Source organism: Schistocerca nitens, chromosome 2 (genome assembly GCF_023898315.1).
Source record: "Schistocerca nitens isolate TAMUIC-IGC-003100 chromosome 2, iqSchNite1.1, whole genome shotgun sequence".
Taxonomy (NCBI): Eukaryota; Metazoa; Arthropoda; class Insecta; order Orthoptera; family Acrididae; genus Schistocerca; species Schistocerca nitens.
In genome coordinates, this window is record NC_064615.1 from 314,689,241 (window position 1) to 314,702,709 (window position 13,469).

The 13,469-nt window shown below is 42.4% G+C and overlaps 1 protein-coding gene across 1 annotated transcript in view; it reads right to left on the reverse strand.

Moving 5' to 3' along the window:
• Positions 1-571: 571 nt before the first annotated feature.
• LOC126236083 (ATP-binding cassette sub-family C member 4-like) overlaps positions 572-13,469 on the reverse strand; it is a 251,908-nt gene continuing 239,010 nt past the window's right edge. The window contains exons 24-26 of the mRNA XM_049945146.1: positions 11,262-11,391; positions 5,431-5,541; positions 572-947 (exon numbers count right to left, since the gene is read on the reverse strand). Coding sequence (XP_049801103.1) covers positions 903-947; positions 5,431-5,541; positions 11,262-11,391 — 286 coding nt within the window. The 3' untranslated portion in view covers positions 572-902. The remainder of the gene's footprint in view (positions 948-5,430; positions 5,542-11,261; positions 11,392-13,469) is intronic.

The window sequence follows — 13,469 nt, forward strand, 5'->3', positions numbered from 1 at the left end:
TATCAGTCGAAATTGATTTGCAACAAGGTAAATAAATTATGTTTCCGCGACTGGTTGCTACATTCTTTATTATTTTAAGCAGGAATATTTCATTACCGCAACTACAGTTCGTAGTGTAAGTTAAAAAGCAGATACTCCAGCCAGTGTTCCGACATACTTTCACCCTAAGTGCCAGACACAAATTTATTTTTTCTGAAATACTGTTTTTCTGGTTATGGTAACTTACAGAATTGGTGTTTTTTGAAGAAAAGAGATTTGTGGAAAATATATTTCGAGTTGATGTAACATCACTTTTAACACCACACATTTGAATCAGGAAACAGCCCTTTACTCCCTCACGAGATTTTAATTATTCAGCATTTTAGGTATTTTGTTAATTGAATGAAAAATGTTTTTGGTCAATTTTAATTGTTTGATTTGGAACAATATAATTTTCTCTTGCAACAATAAAAACTTGTTGAATGTGGGGCCAATTTTAACAGGGGTAATTTTATTCTTTCGCTCGGCCAAATAATGAAATCTGACTAGAGAAAAAATTGAAATTTATTAAATGAAAACTGACATGAAAGAAATATTTGTGTTAATATTTAAAAAAGTACATTTGTCATTTTCTTCACAGTATTTTTTTCTTATAAAATCATGAGCACTTACAGGAACTACTACAAAAGCTTGTATCATATATACATTTGTTGGTTCCACTCAACACACTATAAATATCATCACAGCAGGAACTCTTCTTCGACAGGTTTTTCACTGCGCACTGTTGTACATATGCAGCAGCGAAACAGTTCATAGTTTTCATTTTTTTTTAACACAGTATCTGACGTCTGCTTGAAAGTGCAGCACACGTGGCACAAAGCAGGACCAATACCTTCGCGTCAACATATTCAGTTTCTTTGGTTTCACAAACGCACGGATTCTATTTCCGGCTGAGATTTCAGGTACGTCTGTAACAAAAGAGAATTATCAACATCTGGTGTAAGAAAACCACACGAGTAAGCCAGTATCAGAATGGTGGCTCACCACTGCTACGGCTAAGGAGAGGAAGATTTATTCCAAACACAAAAACTGTCGGCAAATTAATAGGAGACACTAAGCTCAAACGGCCAGAGCTATCGAATAAAACACAAAAATATTGATTTAGCGGGCAACGTTCTAAGAAGCACAAACTTGGGTGTTTGAAACGGGTTAAATAGCTTGTTAATTAAATGAGAGTCACTGAATAACACACAGCATTGGCCTCGAATCATATGAAGCGGTTTTAAGCATATTGTTATTAGAACGTGGACTATTTGGTAGCCACCTGCTTTTCTTTGGTTTGAGCGCAGACGAAGAAATTTGCGAGAAACGAAATGTTTCTTGTAACAATTCTAATGACTAGTACTAAAACACGTCCACACAACTAAGACAACTAACAACGGACACAGCAGAGCACTTCGAAAACGAAGTAAAATTCTGCACCGGAGACAACACGCAAAGTCGGGCGTGAAGAAATTTAACTATTTGGAAAGAACGTACAGCAAGCTGTTGACAAGGTAAGGAAGAAAAGTGGTTCTCCAGAACAGGAAATATTGATGGAATTAACTGGAACTTAACTACTCTACTGGCCATTAAAACTGCTACACCACGAAGATGACGTGCTACAGACGCGAAATTTAACCGACAGGAAGAAGATGCTGTGATATGCAAATCATTAGCTTTTCACAGCATTCACACAAGGTTGGCGCCGGTGGCGACACCTACAACGTGCTGACATGAGGAAAGTTTCCAACCCATTTCTCATACACAAACAGCAGTTGACCGGCGTTGCCTGGTGAAACGTCGTTGTGATGCCTCCCTCGTGTGAGGAGGAGAAATGCGTCTTTCATAAAGGTCGGATTGTAGCCTATCGCGATTGCGGTTTATCGATCTCGACATTGCTGCTCGCGTTGGTCGAGTTCCAATGACTGTTAGCAGAATATGGAATCGGTGGGTTCAGGAGGGTAATACGAAACGCCGTGCTGGATCCCAACGGCCTCGTATCACTAGCAGTCGAGATGACAGGCATCTTATCCGCATGGCTGTAACGGATCGTCCAGCCACGTCTCTACCCATGAGTCAACAGATGGGGACGTTTACAAGACAACAACCATCTGCACGAACAGTTCGACGACGTTTGCAGCAGCATGGACTATCAGCTCGGAGACCATGGCTGCGGTTACCCTTGACGCTGCATCACATACAGGAGCACCTGCGATAGTGTACTCAACGTCGAACCTGGGTGCACGAATGGCAAAACGTCATTTTTTCGGATGAATCGAGGTTCTGTTTACAGCTTCATGATGGTCGCATCCGTGTTTGGCGACATCGCGGTGAACGCACATTGGAAGCGTGTATTCGTCATCGCCATACTGGCGTATCACCCGCCGTGATGGTATGGGGTGCCACTGGTTACGTCTCGGTCGCCTCTTGTGCGCATTGACGGCACTTTGAACAGTGGACGTTATATTTCAGATGTGTTACGACCTGTGGTTCTACCCTTCATTCGATCCCTGCGAAAACCTACATTTCAGCAGGATAACGCACGACCGCATGTTGCAGGCCCTGTACGGACCTTTCTGGATACAGACAATGTTCGACTGCTGCCCTGGCCAGCACATTCTCCAGATCTCTCACTAATTGAAAACGTCTGGTCAATAGTCGCCGAGCAACTGGCTCGCCACAATACGCCGGTCACTAATCTTGATGAACTGTGGCATCGTCTTTAAGCTGCATGGGCAGCTGTACCTGTACACGCCATCCAAGCTCTGTTTGACTCAATGCCAAGACGTATAAAGGCCGTTAACACGGCCAGAGGTGGTTGTTCTGGGTATTGATTTCTCAGAATTTATGCACCCAAATTGCGTGAAAATGTAATCACATGTCGTTTCTAGTATAATAGATCTGTCCAATGAATACCCGTTTATCATGTGCATTTCTTCTTGGTGTAGAAATTTTAATGGCAAGTAGTGCAATATGTATCCTTTTAAAGTGTATTGGTCATCGGGTCACACACAGTTCCCAAATTTGCGTAACTACATCATTCGTCTATAATGACTTTCATTTTGTAGTGGAGTGTAGACTATTATGAATATTCCTGGCAGTTTAAAGCTTTGTGCTGAATCAAATTTCAAACAAACCCCTGCCTTACGAACTGAAACATCGAGGGAGGCGAAATTCTCAGTGTTCATCTTCCTGTAGTCAGTACTTCTCCCCTACTTTCCAAATTGTGATGCTTTACTGAAACTAACTTTTCTAGAGTGGTGTACGGATACCTTGGCAGGTAAGCACATTTATTGCGATATTCGAGGGTGTAGATTTGAGGCTTGGTCTTTGACAATTTTTAACGTTTTTCTTGACCTTAATTGCTTATCTTTACGCTATGATCAAAAATTAGAAATTAATTTCATTTCAGTCGTTCAGTCGTTCTGTTGCTCTGCTCTGCGAAGGTAGTTCCCAAATTCAGCTGCTTGACAATGATTTGTCTTCAGATTTCCTTTTAATTGACGAGTTACTTGCCTGTGGAATATCCTACCATTCCTGCAATTGTGTGCAGTGTGGGGGGGGGGGAGGGGGGGGGGGAATGGAGAGAGAGAGAGAGAGAGAGAGAGAGAGAGAGAGAGAGAGAGAGAGAGAGAGAGAGGGTGCATCAGTGTTAGAACTGTTATTGGATTATCAATAACTAAATTAAGTAATGTATTTGCTGGGGAAAGTGCACACTTTGAAATTACATATAGAGAACAACTATTGCACCGGCAGACAAACTTTTCTTTATGTCCTATTGCTTTTAGCTTTTTCTGTTTGATGTCAAAAGTCTTCTGCTTGGAAATGGCACAACTGGCGGACTGCTATGGTAAAGAACAGCTAAAAAGCAAGATAACATGACTTAAAAATTTATAGGTTATGTGGACCCCAATTACAAGAAGGCAATAAAAACTTGTTTCAGACACTATTTGTGTGCTGTTTTATGGTGAAGGACGAGCTCATCTGGGTTCCGTGCCATCCATATCATTAGCTGCGAAGATCATATTAACCTACAAGAGTACAGGTTTGAGGAGACCACTTACTTTGCTCTCCTCAGTATGAAATGTGTGTAACCGATATGGTCTCTTCCCGTATCACAAAAATGTATTATATGAGCTAGTAAAATAAGTGTATGCCGTAAGTATCTGCCCAGAATGAATTCCATAGGGACCAACTCAGTTCACCAAGGCCAGTTTCAAGACATTCCTGTAGTCAGTCGAATAATATGAGGGGCACTCAAACGAAAACCGAACATTCGTCTCGGCGGGACCATGGAATGTTTCTATTCAAGAGTAATCGCGACACTTAAGAAGCTTATCCCACTAGGAGACAACACGATCAGTCCCTGTTTCGTAGAACGAGGTTGGCCGCTGATGGATCCGTAACTGCCCTCACTCTTGCACTTCCTTGTCTGACAAACAGGAGTCCACGTATGTCTGTCTTGAGATGGCCCAAGATGTGAAGTCTCACAGTGTAAGATCTGGGCTTTACGAAGAATGCTGCAGTGTCCACAACCAAATCGCTGAAGTGTATCCTTTGTCAGATTGGCAGTGGGGGCGTGGGCGTTATCCTGCAACAGGATGATTCAGTCCAACAGCATTCCAACAGGCAAAGGGCAAAGCCAAAAGTTGAAACATCCAACATCTTCCCGCCAAAGAAATCCAAAGCTGTTCACACGAGTTCCGGTAAGGTCATGATCATCATCTCCGACTGCAAGGGTCTTCTACTCGTCGAGTTCCTCGTGCACGGAACCACAATCAATGCACAGCGCTATGAAGACACTTTGCAAGATTCCCAGGAGTACTGTCAGACAGCATCAGGCTGCCCCCACACTTCCAATCGGATGAAAGCTAAGCTTCAGAGTTTTGGTTGGGAAATACTCCAACATTCGCCGTACAGAGCTCATCTTTCACCGTGAGAGTTTCAATTTTTAGCGACCTGAAGAAAAAATGCGTGGACGTTGATTTCAGCGCAACCAGGAAGTGCAAGAGGGGTTGTGGTCGTGGATCCGTCGACAGCTGATCACGTTCTACGTAATAAACTGATTGTTTCGTCTCCCAGTGGGATAAAGGTCTTCATGCGTATGGTCATTACTTCGAATGGAACCATTCCATGGCCCCGCTGTGGCGGGTGTTCGGTTTTCAGTTGACTGCGCCTTGTACTAAATCTCTGAGGACTGAACCCTATGCTGCAGTCTATTCAACACCAAAATCAAATGGATACCTCGAGACTAATGAAAATTTGTGCCAGACTGCGTCCCTAACTTGGCTTTTAGTACTCAATAAGGACGAGGGTCGTAGCAATGCCAGCCCCAGTGTATTCTACTGATGATCTTCACTACTGCACGCATACCGCGACGCATGCCACAGGCCGGCAGCTAAGACCCACCTCTTGGGCGACTGCCCGCAACTGGCGCTCCATGGCGGGCCCAGTCTGGCGCACCATCGCCGTCAGGATGCCTTCCGACCGCTGCAGCAGCTCGTGAGGCGTCCCGTACTCCTGAAACACACAGCCGTACATGTCACCCACACTATCAATCAGGACGCGTCAAATACAAGAATTATGCAACTTTCTATGCTCGAGCGTGACAATTTTTTTCCGGGTGTAAGGTGAGGGTTTAACATCCGCAAGACATCATTGGAGACCTGAAAGGTAGTCAGTAGGAATCAAAATGACTTTCGCAAGCACCGAACGCGTAAAATCAGCTGGTATTTTTGTTCGAAAGATCCAGAAGGCAGTAACTAGTGGAGACCAAGTTGATGCAGAGTTTCTTGACCTCTTGACCGCCTTTGTTACGGTCCCACGCAGCTGCCTGGTAAACAAAATAAGCTCAACAGAAAAAAGTATTTAGTCAGCCCGATAGAAGAGCATACTAACTGCTTTGGAGTGCTGTGGATGGTGTTATAGGCCCTCTATTGTTCCTCATTTATATTAACGACATAGGAGACAATCTGACAAGGGAACCTCCCCATCGCACCCCACTCAGATTTAGTTATAAGTTGGCACAGTGGATAGGCCTTGAAAAACTGAACACAGATCAATCGAGAAAACAGGAAGAAGTTGTGTGGAACTATGAAAAAAATAAGTAAAATATACAAACTGAGTAGTCCATACGCAAGATAGGCAACATCAAGGGTAGTGAGAGCTCAGGTCCTTGGTTCAAGTCTTCCCTCGAGTGAAAAGTTTAGTTTCTTTATTTTCGTAAAGTTATGATCTGTCCGTTCGTTCATTGACGTCTCTGTTGACTGTAATAAGTTTAGTGTCTGTGTTTTGCGACCGCACCGCGATTAGTAGACCAAAGGACGTGCCTCTCCAATGCGAACCGAAAATATTTGATCGCAGGGTCATAGGTCAACCGATTCCTGCACAGGAAAAAACGTCTGATATATTCTATACGACACTGGTGACTGCATGTGCGTCACATGACAGTAATATTTTGTCGACCCACCTAACTTGTACACTTGGCGAATGGGTAAAAAGATTCTTCTAAATCGCCCGATTTAGGTTTTCTTGTGGATGTGATAATCACTCCCAAAAAAGTGATGAAAACATGAGTGTTTGTCACATAACCTGAAAATAAAAAAAAAGTTCACTCGAGGAAAGACTTGAACCAAGGATCTCACGTTCAGCAGCTGCTCATGCTAACCACGAGACCACGGCGCTCCTGAGCTCTCAATAACCTTGACGTTGCATATCTTACGCATGGACTACTCAGTTTGTATATTTTGCTTATTTTTTTCATACTTCCACACAACTTCTTCCAGTTTTCTCGATTGATCTGTGTTCAGTTTTTCAAGGCCTATCCACTGTGCCAACTTATAACTAAATCTGTGAGGGGTGCGATGCGGAAGTTCCCTTGTGAGTAGCCCTCTTAGATTGTTTGCAGATGGTGCTGTCATTTACCGTCTTGTAAAGTCATCAGATGAGCAAAACGACTTGCAAAATTATTTAGATAAGATATTAGTACGGCGCGAAAAGTGGCAATTGACCCTGAATAAAGGAAAGTGTGAAGGTATTCACAGGAGTACTAGAAGAAATCCGCTAAATTTCGATTACGCGAAGAGTCACACAAATCTGAATACTGTAAATTCAACTAAATACTCAGGGATTACAATTACAAATAACCTAAATTGCAATGATCACATAGATAATATTGTGGGTAGAGCAAACCCAAGACTGTGATTCAATGGCAGAGCGCTTAGAAGGTGCAACAGGTCTACTAAAGAGACTGCTTACACCATGATTGTCCGCCCTATTCTGGAGTATTTCTGTGCGGTGTGGGATTCGCATCAGGTGGGTCTGACGAATGACATCGAAAAAGTTCGAAGAAGGGCAGCTCGTTTTGTATTGTCGCGAAATAGGGGAGATAGTGCCACAGACACGATACGTGAATTCGAGTGGCACCCATTAAAACAAAGGCATTTTTCGTTGCAATTGGATCCTCTCATGAAATTTCAATCACCAGTTTTCTCCTCCGATTGCGGAAACATTCTGTTGGCACCCACCTACATAGGAAGAAATGATCATCACTATAAAATAAGGTAACTCGGGGCTCGCACAAAAAAATGTGTGTGCTCGTTTTTCTCGCCCACCGTTCGATAGCGGAACGGTAGAGGGACAGCTTGGATATGGTTAATTGAACCCTCTGCCAGGCACTTTATTGTGAATAGCAGAGGAATCTCGTAGATATAGACGTAAAACAGTACCACGCAGTCAGTGATCGTCCTTTGCTGATGGAAGTCACACGGCAGCCAAGTGTTATGTGGGCCAGTCGGTGGTGCGGGGACAGCACGTTAAGATGGGTTGACCTGGAAACGGCAGGACGTGCCCGTGGTCACGCTGTAAATGAAGCTGCCCGATTTGTTGGTATATCAAAGTGGACTTTCCAACCTGTCTACAGCGGATTGTGTACCACACAACGCAGCGTGGAACAACTGACAGATTGTAGGTAACAAGGGCCAGAGCCGACGTCACTCCTTGTAAACGACAATCGATCACGAAAGGAATTCACTCTGTTTGTGAATCCTGGTCCATCTTAAGCTGCTCGTCTTCAACGGGCCAAATGACACAGTCTGGACAATAGCTGACTGGAGAGTGTAGTGTGGTCCGACGAGCCGCCATTCTATCCCTTTTTCAAATGAATGCAAGGCGTCGAGTGTACCGACAGCCCTATGAGGCGTTTAACCTACAGTGTGTGAAGGGTGCCTTCAGGTAGTTCTGTGATGTTTTGATGGTCTGTTTAGAACGTGAGTTGTGTCGACCAATTCGTATTACCGTGGACTTACAGCAAGATCTTTATTTCAACAATATCGATGACTAGATGTCTTTTACATCTGCTTAGAGTGCGCTGCAGATTCTCTCGCCTTCCAAGACGGTGACAATTTTGTTCACAGGGCTGCACTACATACCTACCGCATCTCGGTTGACCCACCTCGTCGCCCAGCTGATGCTGTCATTAAGTCTAGAGGCTATCTTACGCGGTTTTAACGTGGTGTCTCCTGGAAGTGACCAATTGTTTGGCCAGTTTGCTTATGGACTTTACAAACAGATATTACCAGACTAAAGAATGAACTCCGTATGTGATCGTCGGTGGCGAGAAGTCAGAATCGAAAGTAGTGTCAGTCGTACCTAAATATGTAAAGGAACTGGCATACAATATCTATGGCTTTGAGTGTTCGCAGATGACAGTTGTTTACAGGGTGGTGACGTTTAAAAACTGTTTGTCCACAGTTACTAAAGTGGAACGAGGAGAGAAATTTTGCCGTTGGAAAGACAGACGTTATGTTAATTATGTCTACTTCACATACGAAGAACATTACTTACAAAACTCTCCCTCAACCTAATAGTAACGTTTGTTGATCTGGGACCATTACTGGTTGTGATTAACGGAATAGTCAAAGCAAAGTTGCACAGTTCATCGTGGATTTGTTTGCCTAGCCAACACAAGAGCTTCTCTAAATGCTTAACTAACTCCAAAGAGGGATGCTACAAGAGAGACATTTGCTCCACAGAGAATTTTCGCCTCTTAGAACCCTGAGTGCCCATACTGCAGTACTAAAGAAACAGTTTATTTATGTCAACTGACCCCTCTCATTAAGACCACGAGCAAAGAATTGGCGAAACAGACTCAACTGTCTTTTCTGTGGTATACCGGACTCAAGAACGTGAGCTGCGTGCAATGAGCTGTCAGTGTACCCGTGTTTAGAACGAACGGACTTACAAACAAGTACCCCAGCCCTTGCTACCCAGGAACAACTCTATGATAACAAACAAAAAGGTGAGAAATTCTTCCATCCTTTTTTGTTAGGTAGCTTTCTTCTCTACTTGTCTTTTCGGCACAAACTTTGCAACCTGATTTCAAGGTAACTTCCCGATGAGCTATACACGAAATTCAAAACGTTCAACCCAACTTAGAACTGGATGACAATGAAATATTAACTCTTATTTGTCTGGAGTGTGGCGGAGGGTACTTCGCGTACCACTGCTATCCCCCCCCCCCCCCCCCATTTCTGTTTCAGTAGCGAATTTTCATGGTAAGATCGTCAGTTGGTAAACCTCCGAGTGAGCTTTAATCTCTATCACTTTTATCTTCACAGTCTTTTCGCAAGGCATACGGAGGAGGAAGCTGAACTTTAAACTTGCCACATGTCTGTTGTAATCTCACAAATGTTTGCAATCGAGTGAAAAATTTCACGCCCCGAAGACTAAAAGGCAGAAAGTAATGAAGTAGAAAATCTATAATGTAACACGTTTTTAAAGTGGACTAGAAAGTATAAAATAATTTCTTTTAGCCCCATAAGATAGTAGTAAACATTTACAGATATGAATTTTTAGTAGCTATGATAATGATTGTAAAATTAGAAACAAAAAACGTGGGGCTCAGGCAACAGATAACAGTAAATAGTCTAGAGAGTAACCACAACAGTTCGTATCATTTGCAGTACAATAAAAATGTTAGCGACTTCAATGAAATTTTCATGCGTCAGTTATCCACTATGCTTTCCTCGTTTCTTGTTTTAAATTTTGTGAAGTATTATCATAGCTATTAAAAATTCACAAGCACAAATGTTCAGAACCATCTGTTTGGGGTTACGAATCTGTATGGGCCTAGGATGATTTATTTTATACTTTTTACTCATTTTAAAACTTGTTATACTAAAAATGTTTTTATTTAAATAATTTCAGATAAGCTAGTACTCCGTATAGTAACTACACCATCAACCAGACTATCTGGTGAAAAAAAAAAAAAAAACCTGTTCATGAGGAGATGAAATGACGCATGTGATTGGCAGCCAGAAGCCAAATCGTTATACGAAAAAATTGTGATGTTTGAGGCTCCACAGCACTCCATGGCAACAGTTTGCGACATATTTGAAAACTAATTTGCTTGGAGCACGGATCTTCCCCCTTCTCTGCCTTTACCGCCGGCCGCGGTGGCCGTGCGGTTCTAGGCGCTACAGTCCTTAACCGCGGGACTGCTACGGTCGCAGGTACGAATCCTGCCTCGGGCATGGATGTGTGTGGTGTCCTTAGGTTAGTTAGGTTTAAGTAGTTCTAAGTTCTAGGGGACTGATGACCTAAGATGTTAAGTCCCATAGTGCTCAGAGCCATTTTTCTGCCTTTACCAGTTCATTAGTTTATGCTTCTCATTCTCTACAGTTAAGCGTAAAAGCTCGAGTTCTGATCCGCGTTAGTGTCAGGGTCTTTTTAGCTAAGTATCAGGCGAACTGCTTGAGGGCGAGGAGTGTAAGTTCTGCATACTTGGGAGAGGAATTCCAGTCCGCCCATTTCCTTTGTCTTAACTAAGTTATTGCAACTAATTTTGAGATGACATATCCTAAACGAAACTATGAAATCCATGTTTATTTTTAAACATATTTATTTACATGTTTATTAAAGCAAAGTGTATGATGTGCTCGAGATGTGCAACGTGCCTATAAGTTTGTGTATTAGCAATTAATAAGCTAGAAAAAAATGCCAGTCTAACTGACATTTGGGTCGCATTGATCAAGACAGAATCCAGTCAGAGAATCCCCTTTATTCTTCAATCTTCACGAGACTGAGGAAACAGCGACACAGGGCACTAGTTTACTTCATTGTCGGTACCTAGATGTTTCCTAGATGAAGTGATGGCAACCTAATCAGTTTATAAATTAAATTTCTTCCCGACTCACTTGGCGTCCCGCCTTGAACAGGTAGGTGTAATTCGGCAGACTTACCGCGACCTGCCCAGCGTCCATGACGAGCACGCGGTCGGAGTCCATGATGGTGTTGAGGCGGTGGGCGATCGTCAGCACGGTGCACTCCTTGAACTTGCGGCGGATCGTCTTCTGGATCAGCGTGTCCGTCCTGTGACATCCAGTATTTTAATGTGGAGGGTTTAAAAAAGAAAAACCCGCAACAGATTAGATTAGTACTTGTTCCATAGATCATGAATACGACACTTCGTAATGATGTGGAATGTGTCAGGTTAATAAAAGGTGTCTATACAAGATATTACATTACACAAAATATTAAATGACACTTAATATTTTTAATTTTTATTTTTTGTGGGGGTTTGGAAATTACCCACTTACTATATCCAAAAATTCATCTAATGAGTAGAAGGAGTTGCCATTAAAAAATTCTTTTAATTTCCTTTTAAAATCTGTATAGCTATCTGTCAGACTTTTGATGCTATTAGGTAAGTGACCAAAGACTTTTGTGGCAGCATAATTTACCCCCTTCTGAGCCAAAGTTAGATTTAACCTTGAGTAGTGTTGTAGCCATATACACAGGTATTACTTTTGAATTCTTTCGGACTGTTAATAACAAATTTCATAAGTGTATATATTGTGAGGCTATAGTGAAGATTTCTAGCTCTTTAAATAAGTGTCTGGAGGACGATCTTGGATGAGCTCCAGCAATTATTCTGATTACACTCTTTTGTGCAATGAACACACTTTTACTCAATGATGAGTTACCCCAGAATATGATGCCATACGAAAGCAGAGAATAAAAATAGGTGTGGTAAGCTAATTTACTCAGATGTATATCGCCAAAATTTGCAATGACCCCAATAGCGTAAGTAGTTGAACTCAAACGTTTCAGCAGATCCTCAGTGTGTTTTTTTCCAGTTCAACCCCTCTTCAACACATACACCTAGAAATTTTGAATATTCTACCTTAGCTACCGATTTCTGATTGAAGTCTATATTTATTAATGGTGTCATTCCACTTACTGTGTGGAACTGTATATACTGTGTTTTGTCAAAGTTTAATGAGAGCCCATTTGCAGAGAACCACTTAATGATTTTCTGGAAAACATCGTTTAAAATTTCACCAGTTAATTCTTGTCTGTCGGATGTGATACCTATACTTGTATCATCGGCAAAAAGTACCAGCTTTGCATCTTCGTGAATATAGAATGGCAAGTCATTAATATATATTAAGAACAGCAGAGGACCCAAGACCGAACCTTTCGGCACCCTATTCTTGATTGTTCCCCAGTTTGAGAAATCACCAGTTTCTGCTTATTATGTGAACTGTTTATTTCAACTTTCTGCACTCTTCCAGTTAGGTATGATTTAAACCGTTTGAGCACTGTCCTATTCATACCACAGTACTTGAGCTTATCTAGAAGTATTCCATGATTTACACAGTGTGTATAAACTCTTAGATAATGGCAAATCTAACGTCTCAGTAAAGCTTGACCAGTTATTTAGAGGTAGAGAATTTAGTCCATTATTGTAGTCCTGGAAGGAAGGAAAACTGGGTTCAACGTCCCGTCAACATCGAGGTCATTAGAGACAGAGCACAACTCTGTGTCAAGAATGGGGAAGGAAATCGGCCCAGACATTTCAAAGGAACAGTCCCAGAATTTATCTGGAACGGTTTAGGAAAATCACAGAAAATGCCACTCTGGACCGTCGTCTTCCCGAATGCGAGTCCAGTGTGCTAACAACTGCGCCACCTCGCTCGGTTTGTATCCCCCTTCCGTGTCTGACGTTGGTAGTTACATGATTTAACTATAGCAGCATTTCAAACAAATACTAATATACGAATTCGCCGAGTTTAGTGCAATGGGCGAACAAGAATCTCCCGTTCGAGGCGTTCCTGCAGCGTATGCGCAACTTATCGCGACTCCGTTGCAGGTATGTAAGCACAAACATGTAGGCAAGGGATTATTGTGACATTCGCGCTTTTTGTACGTGCGTGCGGTAAATGCCGAAACGTCAACTGTTGCAGCATTATTACCAGATGCGTCTAAACTGGACTAATGTATTTCATTCTTTTGTTGGCTGCCGAAGGACAAACGCCAGTAGAAATCCAACAGAGAATTTAGGATGTGTTTCGGGTAATATGTCTGTCGAAAACCGCTGTTGTGGAATGGTGTGCTGGTCACGATTCGACACAAGACGCAGGTCGACCTGGGAGGCAAGCGTCATC